The sequence below is a fragment of the Delphinapterus leucas genome, chromosome 2, assembly GCF_059928025.1.
Source record: "Delphinapterus leucas isolate spDelLeu-1000000601 "Yukka" chromosome 2, BTC_Dleu_Yukka2, whole genome shotgun sequence".
In the NCBI taxonomy this organism is placed as follows: domain Eukaryota; kingdom Metazoa; phylum Chordata; class Mammalia; order Artiodactyla; family Monodontidae; genus Delphinapterus; species Delphinapterus leucas.
The window spans coordinates 8,394,162-8,422,095 of NC_143130.1; the positions used below are offsets into that span (position 1 = coordinate 8,394,162).

The following is a 27,934-nucleotide window of genomic DNA, read 5'->3' on the forward strand; positions in this document are numbered from 1 at the left end:
CTCCCCGCCCCCAACTACTCGCTCCCCAACGGAAAGTTCGGCTCCGGCGGCTTCTCGCCCGGCAGCGGGGATGAGCCGGGGTCGGGGGGCGCGCTGAGCGGCGGCCAGGAGGGGGCAACTTCTCCCGGGAGAGCGCCTCCCGCCGGGCCCCGCCGCCCGCAGCCCCCGGCGGGCTCGAGTGGTTTTTCCCTTGCCTGTGCCTCCCCCCTGCGGATCCAAGAGACGGACCTAGGTCCCCGCGCTCCCGCTGCCGGGTGACAAGAGCCAGCGCCGCCGCCGCCGCCTCGGCCGCCGCTCCCTCCGTCCCTCCGCCCGGCCGGCTGGCCGCTCCCGGCCGCAGCCCCTGCCCTGCCCGCCCGCCTGCCCGCCGCACCATGGAGTTCTCGGAGAGGAAGCGGAGCAGGAAATCCCAGAGCTTCAAACTGGTGAGCCGAGGTAAGCGGCTGGCCGGGCCGGGCCGGGCGGGGGGCGTGCGGGCGGCGGAGCGAGGACTTGGCGCCGCGTAAACAGCCCCCGGCCCCTTGCCCGTCGCCCGGGCCGCGCAGCCAACTCCCGCGGGGCCGGGGCTCCCGGGACCCCCCGGTCCCCTCCCGAGGGGGGGCTGCGGCCGCAGGGCGGCGAGGAAAGTTGTGCCGGGGGGAGGCAGGATGTGATTCCGCGTAAACAAGTCGGAGGGCACATCAGGAAATTAGCAAACAATGACACTTGGGGCGCAGAGAGCCTTCTTTGGTATTCCACTCCTGTGGCTCGGCGGCGGGGTGGGGGAGGACACCTCTCCATCAGGCGGTGCGAACACCAACCCGGACCAGTGCTTGTGGTGGGTTGGGGGTCGGTGTGTTTTCCAACCCCCAAAGAGGAGGAAGAAAGGTGCTGGTGGCGTTTGGAAGATGGAGAAAGACGCTCATTAGGTGTCCAAGCCCAAATAAGAATTGTTGACATTCAGCATCTTTTCTGGGTACGTTATTTGGCCTGGAAAGGTGTTTTGGAATAGATCACTTATCCGTCAGGTAAGTATTATTAAAAAAAAAAAATAATCCAGCCGACCCCTGACGATTTAACAGGTGTACACCGCAGTCTCTGGGCTTGGGTTTATTTCATCAGGCGAGGGGAAAGTTGAATAGTCCTGCCTGTGGTCAGTGACTTGTTAAGAGTCTCTGTTTTTCCTGATGTGACTTCGAAAAACGATGAGAACTTAAGGGCAGATGTAAAAAAAAAATCAAAATGCATTGTGTTACCTTAGAGGCAGGTGACTTTTTTCTCCCCATCATGTCACAAGTCCCAATATTGAGTTTAGAATGCTCCTGTTTAAGTATCGCCTTTGAATCAGCTTGAAGTCAGAACCAAACCAGAGAACCTGTCCACTTTGGTCCTCTGTTGTTTTATCTAGCATGGGCATCAGAGCAGAGAGCAAGGCGATTGTGTTACCAACCTGGAGAAGTCCCATGTAAGCTGATGAAAATTAGAGGGCGATTGCAATTTCCAGCTAAGCTGAGCTAACTATGATGCAGATTCAGTAAAGCCTGCTTTGGGTTACTCTGAAAATGGTTTGATTATAGACATTTTGGAGATCTACTCCTGTTTCCTCCTGTTGAGTTCGGATACTGTTTAATGAAAAAAGCCTGAAGTAGTTTTACGTAGTCAAAATATTTGGCTTTTCCTTGTCTCTATGTACATTTTGTTCCCCCAGCAGTGTTGATTGCTCAGTCATTTGTACTTTAAAAGTCCCTCCATATTTGACTGGCCTGTTGGTCTATCTGATTCATTCTGGAATGTAGGCTGCTTTCTTATTTATGACCTCAGGAAACCTACTACTTTACCTTAAAAGTGAGAGGAGTTTTGTAGACCTTGTCCTGGGAGGTCTAAGGCCCCAAAAAGGGAATCGCTGTTAACAAGGGACCTAGTCTAGTTTCTTACCTAAGCGATCCTACGTTTTAGAAACAGACAACTGCCAAAGCACAGTAGCCTCTATAGAGAAGCTTGTAAAATACTGTGTCTTAAAGTTTGACTGACATAGCAAGTTTGTTTTTTTCCTTTTTTTAAAAAAAAATTATGGGTCTGATGTTTCTCTCTGCTCTGCAGGTGCATTTTTAGAACGTAAACGGTTGCATATTAAAGTGCAATAGCTGAATGCAAGACTCAGCTTTCTTATCCAAATTATACTATACTTGAAATAACAACTCAGTATTTTTCACGTGTGCTTGCCTGTAAGCTGCTCAAAGCCTGGGGTTTTTCTGGGTAAACTGAGAGTACCAGGTAACTCTAAAGCATACTATTCATCTACTCATGAAAATGGGTTGTAGAGGTAAATTTGGCATCTTCCCCTGGCCTCTGATTGGGCAAGCTTCTTTCTGTTCCTTGTAAACATACTTGTCATTTGGAAGAAAAGAAGCCTCGTATGTAACTGGCATCTGTGGGCCAAATTTCCTGAGAAAACTGTGTGATCAAGCAGAGCCGTTTTCTAAAGTCAAAGTAATAATGTCAAGTCTGTGTACTTCTCCAGAGTAAGCAAAGCTGTAGGGATGACCAGTGACTACAAATTCTGTGATTAACTGAGTTCTCGAAAATTATATTTATAAATTAAAGTATAGCTTATACCTACTATATATAGTGAGATGCTAGCCTTTCTTGCTGATTCACATCTTGTAGGTCATTAGAATTCTAATTTTTCGTTGTCTTCTCACCCCAGATTATCACCATGAGGTCTGTAAGATCTCAGAATTCAGCACCGATGTTAATGGGAAGGCCAAAGAGACACAACCCATTTTTTTAGGTAGGTTCTCATGTCAATGAATTTCTCAGCAAGACAGCATGGCCATTTGCAATTAGGGAGAAGGGAAAAAAAAAAAAAAAAAAGATTGTGCCAGAATGGGAAATGTCTGCCATTGCTTAATGTCTGACATTCTTTTCGAGACCCTTTATTTTACGGATTGCCAATATATCCCTTATTAACATTGCTAAAAGTTGTAATTTCAGACATAAATGTTTATTAGTGTCTACACACAGTGCTAATTATCACTCACACCCAGAGCCAGATGCTGACCGTGCAGTTCTGTGGCTCTGCGTTCGCCCCATTTACATTGCATATTCACTGGCATGCTTCACCGGCTGTAGTTCGTGTAATTGGGGTATTACATCTTTGACATCTGGGTAACAGAAATTCAATTTCCAAGAAGCTGCTATTTGTTTGGTTCTGCCTCTGCCTTGGGTGGGATAGAGGATTAATACGCTGTCTGACGATAATGTCCCTTCACCTCTGTGGCCTGGTTGCTAATCCTGCCACGACAAAATTAAATTAACTCTCCAGCCAAAAAGCGGAAGGAAGAGAAAAGTGTGATTGTCCGCCGAACCACCTCTTGATAGGACTAGCGATCACGGAGCCACTTCTCATCTGTCTGGCTTTGTTTTCATTTCACACCAGCATCGGTGGTCAGAGAGAAGAGCCACACTTTGCTCTCCCCACCCTCCTTCCCAGCTTACCCCAGGGCCAAGCAGAGCCAAGCAGCATCTTGGAGGCCATCTGACAAGAGTAGCTGCATGATGGATAAGTAGGTCCCCCAAGATGATGCCCCTCTCTCCAAGTGTGGTTTTTGGTGCACATACTGTACCTGATGGGGCCTTGCCTGTGCAGTTTGTTATTTGCAGACCATGAGCCCAAAATTAAACGATTTAGGATTTTGCCACGAAGAATGAACTACCCGTGAGGTTGGAGTGGAGGGTACATCATGGTGCTTGGCCTTCACCTTGCCCATCCCCAATACCTCCTCGAGCCCCAGGGGCAGGGTGAGAGCCGGGTGCCGCACACGAGGAAACAACACGGGAGACGGTCCTGGCAAGAGCCATTGAAAGCAAGGGCCAGAATGGCCGTATCTCTGGGGAGAGTTGATAGGTCTTAAGGAAGCAGGATGTGTGCTCAGACCCAATGTACTGCCAATTAAAACAACGAGGAAGCCAGGCAGTGGGGCGTTCTCACTCTTTTGCTTTGAGGAAGAGAAAGGGTGGGTTGCAAAGGACCAAGAAGTCAAACAGATAATGAGTAGAGGTAAAAGAGGAGGGAAATAATGGCATTTCTTCCACAAGTGAGCACCAGAGTCACGCGAATCTTTCCATCCAGGCAGAGAGCATGACTGAGGCCAGCACTGTTCTTAGCACCTGTTTACTCTTCAGAGGTCTAGAACCCAAAACGTTCACAGTCAAGCGAAACGCTAAGACCCAGCAGGAGGATATTCCTGGATTGTACTCTCTTCAGTTCCTTCAGCTTACTCAGAATCCTGTATTTTCAGTTCCCTAAACTCGATCGGTTGGAAATTCTATATATCAAAGCACCACCCAATCTAACCATTTGAAATGAAGAACTTGCCTATTAGTAGAAAAATGTACATTTATCATAAAAAAGAACATCATATCCTTGGTTTCGTTCATCTCCAACAAAGCAGGCTTTTCCCCCCTTTCTACTCCCTACTTGGAAAATGGTGAGGGCGCTATACAGTAGGTGGATTCTGGGTACGAGAGAGTGAAAGACGCAGAGCAGGAAGATGCTAGCGCTCGGAATTCGGTAAAAGGTAAACTCTCCACGGGGCAGGGCTGGCTTCGTTTTTCCTAGCTCGAGTCCAGGAAGATAAGAGAACATCAGTGAAAGGCCAGGCTTGGGATAAGTTTCTCAGTTGTTGGTCAGGGAGGCCTTTGACATCAAGAGACAAAAGATGGACCAGCATAAAAATGCCTGGGTTATTCTCAGTCTTCTGCTCATTCTGGGAAAAGTGTGATATGGTTCCCAAAGAACATTTCTCTTTTGTGATCTTCATGTCAGTTTGGAAAAGAAAAAAAGTGGAAGAGCAAACGACACAAACCTGATTTCTAGAGTAATTGAGAATAGTTACTGATAGCATATGAGAATCAGAATTCTGTTGTTGACAGTGTAATAAAGTAGACTTTTATTTAGCTAATAGTTCTTATTCACAAATGTAAATCATGTTTGTTTCGTAAATGGCTTGAGTCTACCCATAATATAACTCATTATGGCGTAGAATTCTGCGTGAGGTCTGTGACATCCAAGGGAGTTTGTTAGCAAAATAGCAGAACTGTTTCACCTATAACGCATTCCTCACACATGGCCCTCGGGATGCTGTATGGGATTTTCTGTGTTCAAACGTACATATGTGTCATCTTTGATACTATCTGTGCCTATAAGATTACAGTTCATGTCTCAGGGGAAGAGAACGCTCCAGAATCTGGCAGAGGTTCCCACCTCAAATCAGTTTCCTCAGAATATTTTCAGGCTGTTGATTCATGCATGCAGCACATCCAGCGAGGTAGGATGGCTCAATGGTGTGAATGGCTTGGCTGAGCGCTTTGGGCATTCCTCACACTTGATAACAGGATCAGAAGAGGTTACTTTACCCTGTGGACATTGGCTTTGTCAGGTTGGCCGTGATGGGCCACTATAAAGATTGGGTCACTATTTTGGAGAAAAACAACTTAATTCGTTTTGATCAATTCAACAGGTGTTTTTTTGAGAATATATGACGAACTCAGCACTTTTCTAGAGTGGCAGTGGGGTCAGGGGAAACCAGAGAAGTGGATAGGACAGGGACCCTGCTCTCAAGGATTAAAATCCAGTTGGGGTGATAGCACAAATTCAGGACACAGTGAAGGAGCGAAATTCAGTCACCCGTAACAGCTGCGGTTGTCTGAGTGCTTGCTCTGTGCCCAGCATTGAGTCCAGTACTTGACGTGAAGGATTTCATTTACTCCTCAGAGCAAATCTATGAGAGTTATCACCATCCCTGTTTTGTAGATGAGACTGAGAGGTGTCAGGTGGGCTGCCACAGGTCTCCCAAGGGACAAGCGCCATAGCCGGGACCCCACGCAGGTCCACCTGAGCTGGAAACACCCCATAGCATGCACAGCGTGTGTGCATGATAAATCACAAATGTGAACCTTCAGGGCAATGAGCAAAAGCAGAGCTGGGAGGGAAGGATCACATTCAGGGTCGGGTGGAAAGCTCTGGAAGGGGGAGATCTCGAACTAGGGGAGGATTTGGGTAGGCAGAGGGGAGTTGGAGAAGATTCCAGGTGGGAGGGGTGATGTGAGTCTCGGCAGAGGGCTGAGCATCGCTGTCGTCGGACTTTAAGTGCCAGGTGCACTTTGTAGTTTGGACAGCGCTGGCGCACCTGTCGTCCCATGACTTTACGGTGGACCCGTGCGGTAGCCTGGGCGGTGTTGTTGTTCCCATTCCCCAGAGGAAGAAACTGAAGCTCAAGTGACTTGCTCATAAGTAGCAGAACCTGGAGTAAACCCAGGTCTCCTATCCAAAGATCTTTTGCCTCCGCCTGGTTGAGCCAGGCAAATCCCAAGGATCATCGGAGAGGCCTCAGCCAGCAGCAAGGCACTTTTAGGAAGTATTTTAATGAGACAGTGAACTTACTATTCATAACTATAATACAAACATTTCATAAAATCTTTTATATTTGGATTTTGTTCTAGATTTACTATTGTAGTAGATAAATATGAAACATGTCTGTTTTTCAGGTGTCTGGTCCATTTATTCATTCAGATATTTACTGCACTCCAATTATGTGTCGGGCCCTGGTCTAGCTAGTTGTTCTTTTTAATAAAAAGTCTGTGACACAACTTTCAGAAGATGAAGCTCAGGCTGCAGCCGCCAAGCCAAGGGAGCAGGGTGTAGGTCTCTGATATTTTGAATCTCTTTTCAATGGCTTTCTTGATGACAGCGGCCTCTACCAGGGTCCCCAGAGTCTCGAAATTCTCTTTGGGTTGGAAAAGCAGCCAACAAGAGTAGGTGTCATTCATCGAGTTTGCTGTGTGTCAGGTACCATGCTAAGAACTTTGTTTTTTTGGTTTTTTTGGCCACACTGCACGGCTTGCGGGATCTTAGTTCCCTGGTCAGGGATTGAACCTGGGGCCACGGCGGCAGTGAAAGCACCGAGTCCTAACTACTGGACCTCCCCGGGAGTCCCCATGCTAAGAACTTTGTTACCCCATTATTTGTCCCATAAAAGATATTATTATTTCCACTTCACAGACGAGGAATTTGAGGATTTCACAAAGCAACTCAGTGACAGAACCAGGATACAAACCAGGGTCTGTCTGTCTCCAAAACCATGCCCTTAACCACGGGAAAGGCTCGTTCAAATGAACTCCTGGCTGGGACCCCAATATGTACAGAAGTGGAAGGGGAGTGGGGCAGCCAGGAGCATGCGGAAGAAGCCCAGAGCACCTTGTCCCATGTCCTACCCTCCTCTGCTAGCCTCTGCAGAACTGTCAGGGTGCCCTCATCCCTGTGTAAAAGCCTCTTGTCCAGATGGTTTCCGAGAATTCCTGCGGCACTGAAAGTATACCTGGTTCTACCGTGGGTCCAAAAATGGCTTCAAAAACAAGAGCAAGCAAAGTCCGATTTGAGAGCCTCTTGAGGAGACCTAAACACTGATGGCTTCTTTCAATGTAAGTGCACATAAGTACATGTGCTTCTGTAGCTGTGGGTGCAGACTTAGTTGTCCTTGGAGAGCACGCACTTTATTGCCTGAAGTTCTGGAGCTTTTGCTGCTAGGCCTGTCTCATACTTCCATTAATCACTGAGTTAATATCATAACCACACCATGAGGTAGGTGTTATGTCCCTTAGACAAATGGGAAGCTGAGCTCAGAGATGACAGTGACCTGCCTGAGGTCCCACAGGAATTAGTAGCTGGCCCCGCTTTAAATCGGGTGCTTTGACATCTAGTTCTGTCCTCTTTTCCTTAAGCCAGAGCGGCCTGTCCTCCCCGTCCCCTTCTGCCCACATGAGCTGATCTTACTATGTAATTCATTATTCTCTCCCCTGCTCAGAGACTTAAGTGCCTTCTCATGGATTCTAGGGTCAAGGTGAAATCCCTTAACTGAGTCTTGAGTATCCACAGTCTGCCCTTAATCTGCATCACCATCTTCGACTTTGATATAACTTACCTCCCTGGAACCCAATTGCCCCCCCCCCCAGCAAAGTAGGACTTCCAGGTGAGAAAGGGGGCCCCACCACAGGTAGAAGGAAAGGGGGCGGCCAGAGGCTTGGGCGCGGGGAAGCCTGGGACCCATTTAGGAAGAAAGGAACTAAGGTTTGTTTAACATCCACCAAGGTCGGAAAACCCCAGCTTGAATCTCAGGTTAACAGTTCGGCACACCTCGGACAAGACTCTGGGGGGTTTCCTTTATCTTCCATAATGCAATACTGATGGTGGTCCTGAGCCCCTCATCAGATGCCCTGACAGCATGCAGGACGTCCTATACGGTGAAACACTCTTTCAAACTAGAAAATGCTGTATTCTTATTTTTATCCCCTTCTCCCTTCTCTTCTGACTTAGAGGTTATGCTTTCTTCTTGGACACCTCAGCACTAAATAGGAACACCACTCTCCTATGGCACTTACCATGGACTGCCTAGTAGTTCCTCATTTTTGTACGTGCCTTTGCTGTGCTCCAGGTCACCCCAAACACTTCCCACGTTGAATTGTGGTCGTTTTTGCCCCATCTCTCCTCATGTACGTTGGAGGATCACAGAGCAAGTGGGACCTGGGTTCTGTCTTGAATCCTTTAGACCACTTAGCACAGCATTTTGTTTGATCACAGTAGGTACCCAAATTATCGGTACTCAAATCTGCGTTATCTCATTGCGTGAGTATACTGGATACGGTTGCATAGGACTCTGAAGATTTGCTTTAAAATATTCTACCGTGGGCTTCCTTGGTGGCGCAGTGGTTAAGAATCCGCCTGCCAATGCAGGGGACAGGGGTTCAATCCCTGGTCCGGGAAGATCCCACATGACGCGGAGCAACTAAGCCCGTGTGCCACAACTACTGAGCCTGCGCTCTAGAGCCTGCGAGCCACAACTACTGAGCCCCCGTGCCTCAACTACTGAAGCCCGCACGCCTAGAGCCGGTGCTCCGCAACAAGAGAAGCCACTGCAATGAGAAGCCCGTGCACCACAGCAAAGAGTAGCCCTCGCTCGACGCAACTAGAGAAAGCCCGCGCACAGCAACAAAGACCCAACTCAGCCAAAAATAAATAAATAAATAAATAAAATATACTACCGTCTTGAGATTTTAGAGACAGTTAGCGAACCAAAGATATGCCTCATTTAACTGAAGAAGCTTTGGTCATGTACTAAGCTAGCATAGAAATTGGGAATTTCTGTTGTTGATGGGTGAGAGACAACTCGAAATATAATATTTTTTTCAAATCTAGAAAAGACCAAAAAGGAGAGGAGCTCGCATATGAAAGCAGTGGCATGTTGCAAACCCAAACTGAAAAATAACATATGTTCTGCTGGCTCCGTACTCCGCTGTGATTTTGGCACACCTTTATAAAGGGGCTGAAGACTGTCCTGTCCTGTTTGTAAGCCCATGTTTAGAACTGATTGTCTGGTTCTCCACCTGCAGTAAGTTTTCCTACCTGGATTTAAGAAAATCCATGCATTAAGTAACAGCAGACCTTGGTGAATGGCCCGTTTGGGAACCCTGCCCCAACCCCATCGCACAACTGCACGCACCTGTCTTTCTGTTTCTCATAAGAGCTCGGTGTGGGTCAGCAACCGCCGTATAAGTGAAACGTGTGATGGGTTGTGAGAGTTGGCTTTTCCAGTAACGATCATGACCGCATCGCTGAAACAAAGAAATCTTCATGAGGGACAGAATCTAAGAAGATGTCTTAACAATTTAGCTTCCCTGGTTCCCATGGGAATATGGATGTTTCCTTTTGGAGGGAAAGAGCCCGGCCATCCATAAGGTGAAAGAAAGACTCCGGGAACAGTGTGTTTTGCATCTCAAAGTTGAAAATAGATCTAGGACGTTTATGCAACAAGTCTGTTATTCTTGAAAGTAACAGATTATTGGAGAGAACACTACCTGGGAAGGAATGTTAGTGCAGTAGCAGGATGCACGCCAGGACCTATGGTGACTGAGGCAGGGGGCGCACGGAGGGCCCATGGAGAGTCGCCCCCTTGCCTGAACCTCCGGTTGTCTGTGGCTTTCAGATTAGGACCCAGATGACAGATAAGACCCTGCACGAGCTGCCACCTGCCTGCCTCAAGCTTATTCCTGACACTGCCCTTCCCACCAAACCACTTCCCATTCCTGCAGCGGCCTCACTTCCCCTCTTTACCTCTTCGCCTTGGTGGCTGCACGGACCACCTCCTCTGCTGACAACCCCACACCTGCACCATGCTCCCTTCACTTTGCTTGGCTGTCTTATCCCTAAAGGCTCCAAGTTGACTTCCTCCAGGCAGTCTTCTCTGATTTCCCCCTCCCCTCTCCTTCCACAGCATCTCTACCAAAGCAAAGGCACTGCCAGTTTACTTCTGTCTCGCCCCCCCGGGTTGGAAACTCCCTCGCGGTCATCTCTGTGTCCCCATCTCCCGGCACCACACTGGTCACGTCACAAACATCCAAGGATGCTTGGCGAGTGTGCCAGGAGCCCGATTTCAAATTAAAAATAAAGTAGCGAGATCAGCCATCTTGAAGCTTTATCATTCACCTCTTTTACCTCCCAGCTCCTATCGTGGCTGCACGAGGTGAAAATCTACACATCCTCCTTAGTAGCTACCTGGACCTCACATGGCAGGAGTAACATACACCAACACTGACAATGGAACAGTTACTTTTCATTACACATTTTTTTCCCCTTTCTTACTAGGTTAACAGCAGGCCCCCTTTTATTTCTTTCTTTATTTTTGGCCGAGCCACACGACTTGTGGGATCTTAGTTCCTGGACCAGGGATTGAACCTGCGCCCCCTGCAGTGGAAGTGAGAAGTCTTAACCACTGGACCGCCAGGGAAGTCCCCAGGCCCCCCTTTTAAAGTTTAACTTGGGAATAGGACGCCCTTGTGTGTATCCCAGCCCCCGCCCCCAGGGCCTCGCAGGCTTAAGCTGCACGGTGTGAAGGTGCCCCTGGAATATTGCAATGCCGTGGGCTTGGCATCTGCCCTGCTGCTCCCTGCCTACAACCACCTCTACTAACTGCCTTGCCCGTGAGATCCTCTGTTGACCCCTTGAGTCTCAGCTTGAATTCCTGCAGGGCGAGACTTCAAGCTTCCTGTGTTCCCAGTGCACAATACCTGGCACCAAGTAGACTCTCGATCGCTAATTTTGGATAAATGAATGAGGACCATGTGAAGACATGTTAAAATGTAGTTTGCCGCCAGTTATTAGCTGATCCGAGTGGGACAGTGTGTTGAGCCGAGACGGTTTTCTTGGGCAGGACTGTCCTGTGCGTGGAAGGAGGTCTAGATCTCACCCTCTGAATGTTGGCAGGTCGGGAGCATCTCACCCAGTCATTGTGATGATCAGGACTGCCCCCAGCACATGCGAGCCAGAGCGTGGTCCTCAGCAGGCCAGGGGTGTGGGGTCCTTTAGCTTTGAGTGGAGAAAAACTATTGCATTGCCATAGACTGGATGCCCTTCCCTCGCCGTTCTCTCTCAGATGCCCGTATGAAGGGGGATAACAAATGACAGAGGCTGTGATGGACCAATTCAGCTGCATCACCATCCCGAGAAGAGAGAGATCAAAGGGCACATTCCATTCAAGGTCAGGTTACTGTGCCTCCTTTCCGCAGAAAGGACAGCTTCTTGCCGGCATATTTGATCAGATATTTTAAAACCATTAAGAAGTTTAGACAGATTTTCTTTCGAGATTCCAGACAATCAGTATCCTTGTAAATAAGAATCCATAAAATTGTTTTCTTGGTATTGTATTTTTTTCCGAGCATGTACAAATATATACTGTGTTATTTGAATTCCAAGGGTTTTACAATGTTTTTTTTTTTTAACTTGGAAATCAAATTTTATATCTGAAAGGTTAATGATTATGCTATCTGGTAACCAAATGTGTGATGAGACGTTTGTCTCTGTAATTAACAGCAAGGGACTTTTACAGTTTCATAAAATTGAATGCTACATAGAGTATTCTGTGAGCATTTGTTTGGACGGGGTGTCCAAAACAGAGATGTTTATGGATGATATAAAGTTGAACTGAAATGTAATGCAGGTGTCTGCTGTGCATCTCACAGAATTTCTCATTGTTGAAATGGAAGCCAGAAGATTAATAACTTGACTTTGTCATGATAAAATAAGTAATGTGTTCTTGGAACCGTGGTATGGCACATAAGTTACTCCGTAATTCCAAGAATTTTTTTCTGTTCCAGGAATAATATCCTGAACAATCTATTTTTATAGAAAAAGTTGATGCAACATAATAGCCTACGAAGTTGCCTGTATGGCTAAAGGAATTATATCTCAAACGTGACTTGACACCCACACATAAAGTATAAAGAACCCCACAGAAACGCAAGGTTAAGGCACATCTATTTTTTTTTTTTTTTTTTTGCGGTACGCGGGCCTCTCACTGTTGTGGCCTCTCCCGTTGCGGAGCACAGGCTCCGGATGCGCAGGCTCAGCGGCCATGGCTCACGGGCCCAGCCGCTCTGCGGCATGCGGGATCTTCCCGGACCGGGGCACGAACACACGTCCCCAGCATCGGCAGGCGGACTCTCAACCACTGCGCCACCAGGGAAGCCCTAAGGCACATCTTGAAAGGAAGAAGTCAGGAGGTGCAAAAGTAAAGGTTCTTCTGTGAACATTAACTCACCCTTCTCACACGTATATAATTTTCTCAATTACCAGCAAGACTTTAATGGGCACCTTAATAAGCATCGTGTGAAATACGGTGGAGCAGCGCTTGCTGCGGGAATGGGGGCTCCAGCCAGCCCTGTGAGCTGTTTAACTCCGCCCTGAAAGCCAGAGCAGTGCAGCCGTGAGGGGCCCAGACCTAATCCATCTTCCTCTGGTTCCCTTTGGTCGTTTTGGGTAACTCGGTCTTATCCTTTGTGAAATGGGGGAAACGGTGCCCTGTCTGTCGTCTTCGATAAACTAGGAAGGCGTTGAGGATGAGACGCGTTCCCTTGGGAGAGCTTTGCCTAAAAGACACCATCGACTCTAGGCACCAAGTGGCCTCATCTTGCAAACCCCACGCCCCACGGAAACAGGGAGAACTTCCGTCACAGATGCCACAGATGTTGGTTGACACCTTGTACATCAGTAGTGTTTTGGGGTTTCTTTTCCCCCAGCTTTCCTCAACAGTAGTGTCCCAGCATAGCTGATACTAGAATTAACCCATTCCTGTATCCATTGGTAGGTCTTTATTGAGCAGCCCCTGGTGCCAGGCTAGGAGATTTGACAGCCCACTAGGGTGTGACAGGAACACAGAACCAGGGGACCTCACCTGGGGAGTTAAGGGATGTGACCCTTGAGGAGAGGACATTTAAGCAGAGAAAGACCTGAAGAGTAAGTATGGGGATGGGGCCGAGGCTGTGAGTCAGCCAGGAAATGACAGGGCCCCGAGAGCTGAAGACCTTCCTTAGAGCTGACGCAGGGAGCCCTCTGGCCATCCAGGACAGTCGCTAATGGGATTCGGATTTAATTGTCCTGAAGTGAGGCCTGGGCGCTGGTATTTTGTCACAGTCGTCCAGGTGATTCTACTGTGTGTCAGACCCCAGAGCTGCCATCTAGAACAAGGCGAGACGTGGCAGTAGCCAAGGCTGGACGAGCCCCCAGCGGGCCCCCATCCCCAGGTGGCCGGCATCCCACCGAGGCAGGCCGCGACGTGATGCGGTTTGCATTTCTGAAAGATCACCCTGGCTTCAGGATGGACGTGTCTGGGCGGGGAGCAGTGCTGAGGGCTTTTGGCCATAGCCCCATCAGGTGGTAATGGGAGGCGAGTGGAAGGACTGAAGAGCAATCTAGAAGTTATAATAAGCAGGACTCGGTGATTAATTGGCTGTGAGAGGGGAGGGATGGGAAATGAGGCCCAGGTTTCTGGCTTGGACAGCGGGTTGGTGCTATTTATTAAGGCTCGGGGATAGTCATCATAAAATACATTTTTGGATGTGATTTTAAGGTTGCTCTTGAAATGTGCAAGTGGAGCCGTCCAGTGGGCAATTGGATATGTGGCCTGGAGCCCCGAACTGGGATCGGGGCTCCCACAGACAGATGGTCGCTGGAACCAGAGAGAGGCTGGGGGATCCAGGAAGTGTGCGGAAAGGCCCCAGGGAAACGGCATTTAAGGCAGTGGCCGTGACCTGTAAGTGCGTGGTCAAGTCAATTTAGCGGATTGTCACCAACAGGAACAAGAAGAAGAGAAATAGAAAATATCAGAGTGTCTTGCGTGCGGGAAGGATAAATTTGTGAAACTTTGGTTTTCTTGCTGTGAATCACAATCAAAAAAGTTTGGAAGCCTCTGATTTAAGCTGTGGTTGCCTCACCCCTGGAGATTTCCCCTTGGCCTCACTCAGGGAAGGCGACCACTGCCAACCTCCAGGTGCCTTTGGGCCCAAAGTCATCAGAGTTTCTTGAGATTCTTGGAAGAGAAAGGTGCTGTGAATGTGATCCGTTTTCATCATCATTAACATTATTTACATTGAAGATGAAACTGTATGACAGCATGTGTATTTAAGTTGGAATATTTTTAAAACTTTAAATGACTGAAGAAATATAATACCGCCAGTCCTTAATCTTGTTCATCCTTAACTGACCCACGGTGTAAATATGTGAATTAACATCTCAGTCAGGAGGGGGGATGTGTACTTCTGTACTAGCATTCTCTTTGAGTTTTCTGTACAGTAGAGCAGAGGGTCAAGATTTCAGATTATATTGAAAAGGATTGTCTCTTTCCAGACAGTAAATTATGAACATTTTCTCTCATATTGAATGAAGGCAAGATTTTGGTTATGCTACTCTAGGAAAATGGAAGCAGCCCTTGATCTACAATCTTGTTATATTTTTCCTGTGGGTACTGTCAGCCTTCGAAGACTTTTGCTTTATGTTTCACAGAACCATGAACACAAAAAAATTCTTATTCTCCTTTTTCCAAGTTAAAATATTTGGCTTTTGTAGAACCAACAGGACTCACATGAACCATGTTTTGAATTTATAGGACATGTCTGAGCCTTCTTCTTTTAGTTTGAAACAGTACAACTAAGTTGGACTCCATAAACATAGCTTGGTCCAAAGGTTTCATTGTTTCCAGTATGTGTATTAAGATAAGTAGGGGGTTAAGGTGCTGACTACTTCAAACAGCGCCCAGCGCAGGTCACAACAGCTTCCTGGATGCCACGCAGAGGGACTGTTTTGTGGATGGAGCCCTTCCTGCGATCCAGCTAGTTAGTTTCCCGAGCGTCGTAATGGAGCAGTGAGGCTCATGGACCTTGGAGTGTGGTGGGTCTCTAATTTCTAAACTCAAAGTCTCTGTTTTCTCCTGGGTAAGATGTATTCATAACATCCGAACCTCTTAGCTTTGTGATCAGGACTAAGTGTAGGCAGCGTGCTCGCCAGAGGGCCTGGTACATAGTAAGTGCTCCATAAATGGTAGCTTTAACACTTTTCCACCTAAGTGTGTCCAAATTCCTTTAAAAAATACATGGCTTGTAATGAGCTTCAAAAGAATGTCATCTTAGGCCTATATCCCAGGGGTTGCAAAATATGCCCCACCCAGGCCCCTCCTTCCTTGACCTTCTTTTGCTGCCGTCTCTGGCCACCTACTTCCCCTTCCTGCCCAGCTTCATCTTTCCTGGGTGACTTAGAGAAGATGTTTTTATGTCCAAAGCTGCCTCTACCAGTTGCCTTATACCCCAGCTTTACATTCCCACAGGGAGAAGATGGTACATAATTCTTCCAGATTATTTTTTTCTTACAAAAAAGTAATACATATTCATTCCAAAACCACTTTGAAAGTTTTAACATATAAAGTTGAAAACAAGGTATAAAGTAAAAAATCCTGTCCCAGGGCTTCCCTGGTGGCGCAGTGGTTGAGAGTCCGCCTGCCGATGCAGGGGACACGGGTTCATGCCCCGGTCTGGGAAGATCCCACATGCCGCAGAGCGGCTAGGCCCGTGAGCCATGGCCACTGAGCTTGCGCGTCCAGAGCCTGTGCTCCGCAATGGGAGAGGCCACAGCAGTGAGAGGCCCGCGTACCGCAAAAAAAAAAAAAAAAAAAAAAATCCTGTCCCAGTCACACTCTCCAGCAATAACCACTGTTTTTTTTTTTTGGTTGCACCAGGTCTTAGTTGCAGCAGTAGGCAGGCTCCTTAGTTGTGGCTCCAGGGCTCCTTTAGTTGTGGCTCACCAGCTCCTTAGTTGTGGCACACGGGTTTCTTAGTTGTGGCATGTGAACTCTTAGTTGCGGCATGCGTGTGGGATTTAGTTCCCTGACCAAGGATCAAACCCTGCATTGGGAGCGCAGAGTATTATCCACTGCGGCACCAGGGAAGTCCCGATAACCACTGTTAACAACATGTGTGTGTAAAAAGTACACGTGTGTGTGTTATAAAAAGGAAAATTGAATCATCCTGTATAACGTTTTGTAACTTTTGTTTTGCTTAACCAAATCTCCATCTGTTCCACACAGGTTGAGTGTCTAATTTGAGCCAAGTAGTTAGGCCCTGATTATCCAGTGGTGGAGGAAGTAATCATGGTCTCAGACGTCGTGGAGTTTCTAGTTTATCCTTCACTTACTTCCAAATGACTATAAAAGGTCCATTTCATTCTTTACAGACATGTAAAGTTATACTGTAATCTCATTGTACTGATATGCCATAATTCACTTATCTAATGCTCACTGATTGATGTCTGGGTGGTTCCCAGTGTCTCCCTAGTAAAATGATGCTACTGTGAATGTCCTTGTACTTGTGTCATGGGTACTTGTCTGAATATTTCTGTAGGATAAATGCCTGTGAATGGAATTGCCGAATTCCCTCCAAAAAGATCCCCCAACAACAGCCTATGAGAGGGGACCGTAACCCTACACCTTCACCCAAAATGGGCTTTATGAATCTATAGTTTTTGCCAAATTAATAGATAAAGAATTTCACATTATTTAACTTTCATTACATTAATAATTAGGGACCTTAAGAGATTTGAACTATTTATTTCTCGTGTGAATTGCACGTTCACATCCTGTGCCCATTTTCCATTGTTAGTACGTGTCCTTTTCTTCATTGACTTATAAGGCCTCTCCCGTGTATTTGGGATTTTAGCTCTTTGGCTTGAGTATTCCTGAACATTACTTGAAGTGGTGGCTTCTGACCTACCCACTTAATGTGGCTGGAATTACAGTCCATGTCTGATGAAGGAACGTTGTATTGGGAGGCCATGTTGTATTTATTGTAAAATCAAAGTTTTCCATGTTATAAGAACACTTGGGGGAGAGGAAAGTAGATAAACTCTCTCAACTGGTTGGGTAGTTGTAGTGGTATCATAGCACTCTCTTCTTCTCATAGAAGTTTATTCTCCTCTGTAGATGTTCTTTGAGGGACACGTTTGAGAAGCAGTGTGACAGTCCATTTTGATTCATTTCCTGGCATTTCTCTGCTCCCCTGGCCCTTCTTACCCGTCTTAAGCCCTTCTTTCCCTTTCTGCTTTGAAGGCCTGTTTTCCAGCCTGGACCCATGGCATTCTGTCTTGGGACCTGTCCTGGCGTCACCTCCTCAGCCTTGATTAAAAAGAGCTCTGGCCTCCCGCCCTGGCTGTGGGTAGCGCTTGCTGGGTGCGCCTGCCCACGTGTTAGGAGAGAGGCCCTGGGTCCTTAGAATCATTGTGCATCCATTTGGGTCCCGTGCTAGGCTGTAAACTCCTGCAGGGGAGAGACCGTATCTTGTTTTTTTTTCTTTTTCTTACTCTGCTCCCACAGTATCTCATATTTATTGAATGGATGAACGAAACTGGTATTATCTAAATAGATTTGAAAGGAACCTCGTTGTCCTTTCAGTGAAAACGCCATGTACGTGCTGAGCTGCTTAATTTTTTTCCACCTAAAACTTCAGCTGAACGGGAGGGTCCTCCAGCACGTGGCAGCACGCAGGCGGGCTAACGCCTCCTGTTCAGAGCTTTTCTCAGTGGCGTTTAGACCCCGTTGTGTCCTTGAATGGACTCCAAGGGCTGTTTCAGGACGGTGGGTTCCGGCACGTTCTCTTCAGTAGAGCTCGCTTCCTCTTTATTTTGGGGGCTTCCACTTCAGATTGCTGGGGAGGGAAGGGCTCACTTGGTGACCACCGCTCTGTTCTGTAGGGCTTCTCAGACCGTTCTTGCCGAGTTAGAACCCCAGGCTTGCGTGTCCCTGGTAAACATGGCTGTGGTCCCTGGGGACGGCCAGTTGTGACCCTGCTGGCATCTGCAAGCCAACACGGGTTTGGAGTGAGGATGCCAACCCCAGGTCTGCTCAGAGCGCAGAGTGTGCCCCAGATGCCTGCCTCTTTGGCTCACCTGTCAAGCCATGTGGTGAAGAGAGCCGTGGCCTGGGCCTGATGGACCCTGCCTCCTTTTTCCTGCTGTTTCTCTCACTGCTGTCATTTGACAGGTTGTAGTTCAGCCTTTTCTGCAACATGGCTCCATGCCAACTTCTACTCGTGTTTGAGAGGAGTTATTTGCAGCGTTCAGTATAAATCCTGGTCATCTTAGTATTTCTCACTGATAAACTCAGCTTTTTTCTATTTAACATATCATTACCTGGAAAATGCAAGGAGTTTTAAAGCTTTTTTTTTTTTTTTAAACGTATATCCACAGTGACACGCAGCCATCACCACTGTTTCCAGAACTTCTTCAACATCCCAAACAGAAAGAGTTCTTACTGTCACTCCTGCACATCTTCTCAGATGTCCCTCCTCTGTTTCTAGAACTGGAAGGGTCAGCTCTTTAGACCATAATGTCGCCCAGCTTCCTCCCTGGAAGCTACAATTTGAGTCTACTTTTTCCTCGTGAAAGATGTCGGGCTTCCCTGGTGGCGCAGTGGTTGAGAGTCCGCCTGCCGATGCAGGGGACACGGGTTCGTGCCCCGGTCCGGGAGGATCCCACATGCCGCGGAGCGGCTGGGCCCGTGAGCCATGGCCGCTGAGCCTGCGCGTCCGGAGCCTGTGCTCCGCAGCGGGAGAGGCCACGGCAGTGAGAGGCCCGTGTACCGCAAAAAAAAAAACCAAACAAAAACAAAAAGAACAATGTCAGTAATAACTCGTACTGTATTTGAAGATAATTAAGTCACTCAATAGCCATTTATCTCTCAGAGAAATGACTGGACTTCTTTAACCTTTCCTTGTTCCTTTCATCTTTTTCGTTGACTTTTGCACGCTCTCCTCAAGTTTCTCAACAGGCTCTTTAAAAGAGCGCAAAACCTGGACATGATGGGAGTTCCCTGGTGGCCTAGTGGCTAGGATTCCAGGCTTTCACTGCCGTGGCCCGGATTCAATCCCTGGTCAGGGAACTGAGATCCCACAAGCCCCGAGGCCCCAAAAAACCAACCAACCAACAAACAAACCAAAAACTGGACATGATACCATAGTAAGAGTCGACCCATACTGGATGCAGTGGTGACTGTCCCTCCGTGCTTTAAGTGCCTGTTGGGCCTTTGGTAGAGGTGAGTTACCCAGTGGCACCCTGGGGATGGACTTGACGGTGGGTCAGGGCACGTGAGGAGCTGGAGATGACGCGGTTCTGACCGCTGTGACCGCTGCCTGCCACGGGGACGGGGAGTCCAGGAGGAATAGGTGGCCTCACTTCCCCAGCTTGGACACAAATGAGGTGATAGCTCTTTTAATGTTGAAATGAGGATTTTGAGCTCTCTGCGTTGTTAGATTAATAGGAAATCTGGTATCTCCGAATACAATGACCTTCCACCCCCTGAATTGTTGGTGAACCCCAGGGTCTGACTTAGTCTAGAAGGCCAGCTACCACTAGTAGTAATAGTAGCTACTGCTACTATGGGAATAGTTCAGGAGCGTTGCTTCATCGTCAGCTTTATGTACATTTCCAGCTGCCTGCCGATTACCTAAGTTGCCTTTGTCAAAACTAGCCTCATTGTATCGCCACTTCCCTGCACCCTTCTAATTCTCTGACTGGTGTTAGCATCCATCCAGTCCCCCAAACTAGAAACCTTGGAGTTATCTTTAATTGATTCTCCTTCACATCCCACCCCCATCCCCACATCCAGTGAATCACCAAGTCTCTCTGGTGGACCTTCTTAAATGTCTCTCTTTCCATCTTATCTCTCCAGTCCCGTCCCCCAGTACTGGTACAGACTGGCACGGTCACTCACATAGCCTTTAGCAACAACCCGCTGGCTGGTTTCCCCTGCCCACACCACTTTCACCATAGTTTTGCCAGATTTGTTTTTCTAAAGGAAAGGTCTGATTATTTACCATCCTTATGTTAAAAGAGGTAATGAATTTTAAACTACCCAGAGCAATAACCCAGTTATCTCCAGCGCAAAATTTTTCTTCCTTAACCTGGTACCTTACTGGGATGACCTCACTGTACATTTCCACTTCATCACCTGCCACTTCTCTTTATGAGCCTTAAACTCCCGGCACACAGACTGCTGTTCAGGAAGAAGGGTGGGAGGTGATACAGCTGTGGCATCAACTCAAACAACAGTGAGCTTCTGTCTGGGGCCAGAAGAGTGATGTTTGGTGGGGGGGGGCACCGTCCCCAGCCCCGAGGGAATGGGAGGTGAATAATTTTCATGAGGGGCTGCAGGGAGGCAGGGACCTCAGAGAAGAGCTGATTTTTATCTCTAGCAAGGAAGCAGAGGCATCTACAGATCGTGGGGCAATCTGCTACCTGGAGTTCCGGGGGCACAGAGTTAAAAGAGGCATAGGGCCAACAGGATGGGGAGAATCAGGACCATTTCTTAGAACAACAAACCAGTATAAAGGGATTTGGGTAGAAGATGTTGAGAGATTTGCAGGGGGAGTACCTTTCAATTCGGACAAGATGATTTTTGTATCTCTGGGGCCCAGGAGATGCTTGATAAATGTTTATGGAATGATTTATTTCTGGTACTTTTTCAGTCCATCCTATTAATATATTGTTGGTTTATAACCTTAGGATCACGTTTAATTCTACTGGACTTCACTCTGCTTTTGACAGAACATTTCTTTCATTTACTTAAGAAAGGTATATGGAATGCCTACTGCATGTCAACACCAGTTAATTTTTAGGGCAAAGATATGGTGACTGTTCTTCGTGAAAAGAAGGCATATAGAAACGGACATACAATGTTTACGTACGTCATCTCACTCTATGTTTGGGCATTACCGTCTTTTTTTCTTTTAATACCCCAAACCATGAATAATCGTGTTCTGCGTAGTATATCTTTCTCTCCTGGCCAAGTTAAAGGAGATCCTGTATGGTGACTTGTGTGTTGCAAGACTCTGTATGTATTATATAAATTCTTTACGTAAAGGAAAGTGATCTTGTAGAGTCTTGAGCTTTAGCAAAGGGTAGAATCCAGCCTACTATCTTTTGTAGACCTTGTCCAAAGGAGTCTAGTCAGTAAACGCTCAAAACATTTTTCATTTAAGGCTGTTTTACCTATAAGGCAGCCACATAGCATGGATCCATGTTAGTAAGATTTCTTACTGTTCTGTCTTTTCTAAAAAGATGCAGCCCCTTGCGGTTAAACATCAGTAAAGGCATAGTTAGGTTTGGAAAGGAATCAGGAAAGTGCACAGGTTTCCTTAGGGAATCCTGCTTCTTTAGAGCTTCCTTTTCCTGACATTTATACGTGGAGAAGACATTGCCTTAAAACTGGAAAGACAAAGAGAGGTCAACTAGTGCTTTGAATCTCAATCTCGTAATACTTCCTGCCCTTTTTTGTTTTTGTTTTGGAATCAGAGAACTCGGCTTCACTGTGACAGTCAGAATAAGCCCACTTTTTCTTTTTTTTTTTTTTTTTTGCAGTACGCAGGCCTCTCACTGTTGCGGCCTCTCCCGTTGCGGAGCACAGGCTCCGGATGCGCAGGCCCAGCGGCCATGGCTCACGGGCCCGGCCGCTGCGCGGCATGTGGGATCCTCCCGGACCGGGGCACGAACCCGTGTCCCCTGCATCAGCAGGCGAACTCTCAACCACTGTGCCACCAGGGAAGCCCAAGCCCACTTTTTCTGAGAAGGACTTTTAGAGGCATTCGGTGCCCTGTGAACATCTTGGTAACGGAAAAACCTGTATCCCTCCTAGACCGCCCTGTGTCCCCCCCTAGGTTATGCCCAGCAAGGTCTGGTTAAGAATTCATTTTACGGTTCAGGAAGCTGAAGTCAGAGAAGGGCAGGCGGCTTGTCTTGTATCAAGTAGCAAGTCAGCGCAGTTGGGAAGTGAGTCCAGGTCTGGGGAGCACCAGCCCCGGCCTGTCCCCTGACCCACACACCGGCATCCGTGGTCTGAGCCTCTGCGGTGCCCCTGCTTGCCTGCAGTCCGCACCCATTCCATCCCAGTGCGTGCAGGCAGCTCGGCTTTTTCTGTTGTCCACACCTTTAGTCTTCAAGCCTCCCCGGCCCCCGGCCCTCTGCTCCATCCCTCCCAAATATGCTTGTGTGAGGATACTCTCCCCCTCTCTGCAGAGCACATCATCGCCAGCCAGCCTGTGATCCGGTTCCAGGAGCTCTTCCCCCAGGCGGTATGGTCAGGGCTGCTCCCAACTTCTCTGGCTGAAGGAAGGACAGTTCAGTTACCCATTGTCCCCTGGGGACACCCAGCGTGTGTCCTCTAAGAAGCTCCCTGCAACTAGCCCGTTTCCAGCCTTCCCCACATCCCTCAACTTTCCTCTCCTTGACTTGGGCAGTTGTTGCACTTTTCTACGTTCCGTCCTTTCGGATGCCCCGCAGTCAGATGGACAGTGCGCTGTCTTCTCAGGACGTCAGCCAGCTCCGCTGCCCTCCTTCACAGACCCCTGTTTCCTTCCTCCTCGGTCCCAGGTCCTGATCTGTTGTTGTGGTTTGTTTTTTGTTTTGATTTTAGAAGAAGTGTTTCTAAACATCAGCCCACAGCCAGGATCCCCCTTGATGCTTGCGCCTTCTTTCCTCCACCGAGGAGCCTGGACTTCCACATGAAAAGACCAAGTATGCAGAATTCACACTGTAGTTTCAGTCTTGTAATTTTCAGAGCTGCAACTTCTAGGGCTGTGAAACTAAGGTCATGACAAAGCAGATTTGCTCTTAGAAAGTTCCAGGATCCTCATGACTTCTTTCCCCGCCCAAGACAGCACTTTATCATAGAATTCAGTCCCCGCAGCAGAGGTGGAGCCTTTGGAAAGACAGCATCCCTTTTGCTGTGATGTGTCACGGTTCATGTGCAGCAGGCACTGACCCAGGAGCCAGGCCGCGCGCCTGTCTTCATCTGGCTTGGCCGGTGCAGCTCTCGCCAGGGATCCAGGAGGGAGGGCAGTGGCAGCCACCGGCCAGTGCCAGCTAAGATCAGCGTGCTGCAGGTGGATGCATGTGCAACGTCCTTGATCTAGAAGATCAAGAACAAAAACCCTGCAGGAAAGAAGCTCCTTCTTGCCGAAACTGCGCTGCTAACCTAGCGAGGAAGGTTTAGCTTTGGATGCTGAAACGAACACGGACCACACTGGCGTACAGATTTCTCTTTCAGAGTTCCTCTGGGACCTCTTCCAGACACACCCTGTTCCCCAGACATCTTGAGAAACTTGTGAATTCTGCTGACCCTGCATTACTTAAATTGTGCTTGGTCATTCATTCCCATAAAATCTGGAACATGATTTATTGTTTCCGTATTGTCATTGTCGCAGGTGTTTGAAGTGAAAAGAGTTTTATTACAAATTAAAATATTTCTCCTCTCAAGCACATGCCCACACAGAGCAGAATTGTAAATTTGGAAACCTGTGTTCCTTCTGTGTTTGCTCATGTTAGATGGTAGATAGTTAATATTTTTATTATTTTAAAAATTGAAGATACTTATTTGAAAACAGTATATAAAAGTTGCCTTATACTCAGTAATGTCTTCATATATTAATGAGCTAAATATCTAACTAGACAACACAAAATACCTACATTCATTGTGCAGTTAGTGCTACAGAGAAACCTGGCTAATATGATGCTGAATGCATTAAAACGTGACTGTATTAAATGTGCTAGATTTATCTGGAAGAGCTGTGTTTTTCCTAATAGATACTTTCTGTGGGCCTTTTCCTTTTCTTGTAGTTGAAATCGCAGGCATTTAGTAGAGTGACTGTATGAGTGCGTATACATACCCTGGCATTAGACTTTTATTTTAACACCCAGATTAGAGAAAAAAAAAACAAAAAAAAAAAACTACTTCTCTTAATGTTTGTAAAGATACTGGCTGATGACAATTTAAGAGGATAGTATGTTTGAAATAGCTCCTAATACATCTAGGCATCCTCTAATGTTATTATTTATAGAAAATACTTTATAGCTGTATAATTTGAATCATGTTTAAGTAATATTTATTAAGTACCCTCAGTGCAATACAGATACTTTGGTTCAAAAAAGAAAAAAAAATCCTCTGAGGAAGGAAGATTCTTGAAAGAGAGGCTTGCATCTGGAGTCAGTAATCATTCCCATTTCCAAAGAAGGAAGAAGGGGTGGCCTTTTATTTGTTTTGTTTTGGTTTGGTTTGGTGGTGGATTATTTTTTCTTTCGCTAATTTACAGTGATATCTCTGGCCCCATTTCCATTAGGAGACGAAAGCATGGAAATTAAAAAACAAATTACAGGAATGAGAAGATTACTGAATGACAGCGCTGGGAGGATCTACCAGCGTGTGGGCAAGGAGGGGGAGAAGTTGAAAGAAGAACCCCAGGATCTGGATTCGATGTGGCCTCCGCGTTTGAACTCTGTGGAGGCCCCACCGAGCCTACACCCGTCTTCCCGGGGTGCGTGGAACGAGCTACCACCCCAGAGTGGGCAGTTCTCAGGGCAGTATGGCACCCGCTCCAGAACCTTCCAGAGCCAGTCCCACGCCGCCGGGAGCTCCAATGGTATGGCTGCCATCAGATGCTCACAACGCTTTCGGGGCCGTTGCCCCGACGTGTTTTCTGTCTAAATATTCAGCATGTTCTTTGAGTTCAACATATTAAACCCTCCCTTAATCACCCACCCGCCTTAGCTGAGTTATCTTAAAAGACCGGGAAGACATAAAGGAAAACGTTGAAGAGCATCAAAAACCAGAATTGAGACGCAGGAAAACCTGGGGGTTCTCCATTAGAAGGGATAGTTTCTTGGTAGAGATTTTAGCCCTTTAAGAGGTTTAAAGCCATCATTTGCAGAGATAACGATACTATTGTCACAAAAGACTGAACAGTTAGGGCAGAAAGAGCTCCTCCCGCTCTGTCATTAAAAGAAGGTTCCTGGTCACGCGGTGTATTAATACGTCCCCTGGCCTAGTCTTGTGCTTTCTTCATTATCGGAAGAGTCAGATAAAGGCAGGACTGATGACCCCGCCCCCAGGTGACACCTTCACTTCAACCTCACATTCAAGCTACTGAACCTGTTGAGCCATATTTTACAACCTGCTTCATTCAGGTTGAAAAGTATTCCTATAAAGTAAAATTTCCTTAATTTAAATTCCTAATTTTTTTTAGTAATTTTTATTGGAGTCTAGGTGATTTATCATGTTGTGTTAGTTTCAGGTGTACAGCAAAGCGAATCAGCTATACACATACATATATCCACTCTGTTTTAGATTCTTTTCCCATATAGGTCACCACAGAGTACTGAGTAGAGTTCCCTGTGCTAGACAGTAGGTTCTCATTAGTTTTCTATTTTAAATTCCTAATTGTTAAGAAAAAAAAATCAAATGGCAAATTTTTTTTCAAAGCGTAAGGAAAAACTTGATGATTTCTCCATTCACGTTAATTTTCCCTCCAGTGACATATTACTCGTTCTATAAATTATGTACAGATGTGCAGAACTGTAGTTTTCACACAGAGAACAAGAAGAAAGGAAGAATGCGTTTTCAGTTTCCTTGAAAAGTTAAGGATTTTTTTTTTTTCCCCATACATCATCCTTCAAGAAAAAGAGAACTACTGTGATTTTATTTTTCTTTTTAAACACAATTTGCAAGAACCAGTTCAGAGGTATGAAGAGCCATTCTGAGCCACTGCTGATGAGACAGGGAGGGACCCCCAAGAGATGTATGGGTGTCTTCTCTCTCTCTTAATTTTACATAAGCCAATATCATGCATGCTGGCATGCTTCCAGGTTAGAAGGAGATGGCTCTTTTAAGGCTCCTTCATAAAAATGAAAGGGCAGTTCTCTTTAAAATTAGAAAATGATTTATAACAAGCTGAAAAGGGTTGGTTTTGTCCTCTAAAAGTGATAAAGATAGACTTGGAATAGTGACTAGGAACATTCTACAACGTCCGCCTAACTCTACTGCCATGGGAGAAATGATGAGAGAACTAAAATAGCCTTAGGTATGTGTGAAGTTAGTAAGCCCCGCATCAATGAGCGTTGGGTGAACAGTGTTCTGTTTTCCAGGATACAACAAGGATAGTGGATTTACTTTGGAAAATATTAGTAATGGTAATAGTTGAAAACATGAATTCCCCCATATTCGTTTAAAAATAGATCTTTTTGTGTTGATTGCTTGCATATTTTCGATAGGAATGCATTTGGTGTCTCGTTGGAATTATCTGCACTTCTAAAGTTGTAACATCTCAACGTGCTACCACTCGGAATGTAAATAATTATGCTGTTCCAAAGATTAAGTATATCCACAAATAATGCATATTGCAGGATGTAAATTACATTTAATGTATACGAAAAGCTATCACTGGACCAAAACCTTAGAACTTCCCTCTTCCACCTGTGAAAAAACCGAAGTGATAGCAGTCTCTCTTATCCTAATCCACTTAAAGGTAGCAGGGTGGGATACTGAGACTGGGAGAACTGCGCTGAAAGCGTGTTTTTCCAAATGTCCCGTTTTATTACAGGGATGATAGGAAGATATTTGTTTACATGTAAGGGAAACAGGATAGTTTCATGAAGGAAAAGATACTAAATTTAAACAGTGGAAAAGAGACTAAAGTGAAATTAAAGAAATGGGAATGGAAAAAAGATGTAGCAGGATCTCCTTTATGTAGCTGGAGAAAATCTAACACCCCAGCACCCTCTAAACCCTCAAGCTCAAATGGATCCTCCCAGACCCTCCTGCCCCCGCTTTCTCCATCCCAGACATACCACACCCAGAGTGGAAGTTTAATGTGTTGACCGTTCTTAATATTTGGAATAACATGATTAATGATAAAACTATTTTTTAAACAGACACATTTAATTCTTAATATGAACCCTCAGGACATATCCAACTACCAGGTTTTGTTTTTGGTTTTGTTTTTTTTGGTAACACTGTTCTCGGAGCTAGTTTTTTGTGCAACAGCATGAGCGTGTTTCTAGTGAATCTCTCTGGAATTGTTATCTGAGATGAACTGGGGTGTCAGTAGGGAGGCCTGCTGTGACAGTGAACTGTGTGTGTCCGTTCACGCAGGCTCTGCCACCCGAGACACAGCGCGCACCTGACAATAGAGAAGCCTGGATAATTAGACGAAGTCAGACCCCAAAATTTAGGCTGTCCAAATTACTGGGTACATTTTCCTCAGGCACGATTTCATAGTTAACTGCACAGGCTTCAGAAGCCTGTCACGGTCCCTTCCTTTTTTTTTGGCTGTTTATAATCTTGCTGTTGCTTGGCGTCCGTCATTCTTTTCTTTCGTGCTCAGGAGAACTTCCAGTGGTGAATTCGTCAGTGGGATCAAACTGCTGTACTTGTAACTGCCAGTCGACGTTGCAGGCCATTCTCCAGGAGCTCAAGGCCATGCGGAAGCTGATGCAGATTCAGGCAGGTACGGAGATCAGGCCTCGGATGGAGGCCTCGGGTTTTGAATGCATACGTGACATCTCCAGTCAGGATGTTCATGGTGCTTTGATCACTGTCTGCTTCCCTCCTTGCTATCTTTTTTTTTCTTAGTTTTTTTAAAAAACATTTTTACTGGAGTATACTGGATGACGTGCTTCTTCAATTAGCCATTTTCTCCACTTTTTCTACAACCCATCTTCCCATTAGCAACTCTAACAAATGCTTTATGGCCGGTACATGTG

General features: G+C 46.6%; 1 protein-coding gene across 1 annotated transcript in view; it reads left to right on the forward strand.

Moving 5' to 3' along the window:
* The first annotated feature begins 303 nt into the window (after window positions 1-303).
* BEND7 (BEN domain containing 7) overlaps window positions 304-27,934 on the forward strand; it is a 77,866-nt gene continuing 50,235 nt past the window's right edge. Inside the window, exons 1-4 of the mRNA XM_022580545.3 lie at window positions 304-435; window positions 2,687-2,770; window positions 24,517-24,816; window positions 27,556-27,678. Of these exons, the coding sequence (XP_022436253.3) occupies window positions 375-435; window positions 2,687-2,770; window positions 24,517-24,816; window positions 27,556-27,678 (568 nt within the window). The 5' untranslated portion in view covers window positions 304-374. The remainder of the gene's footprint in view (window positions 436-2,686; window positions 2,771-24,516; window positions 24,817-27,555; window positions 27,679-27,934) is intronic.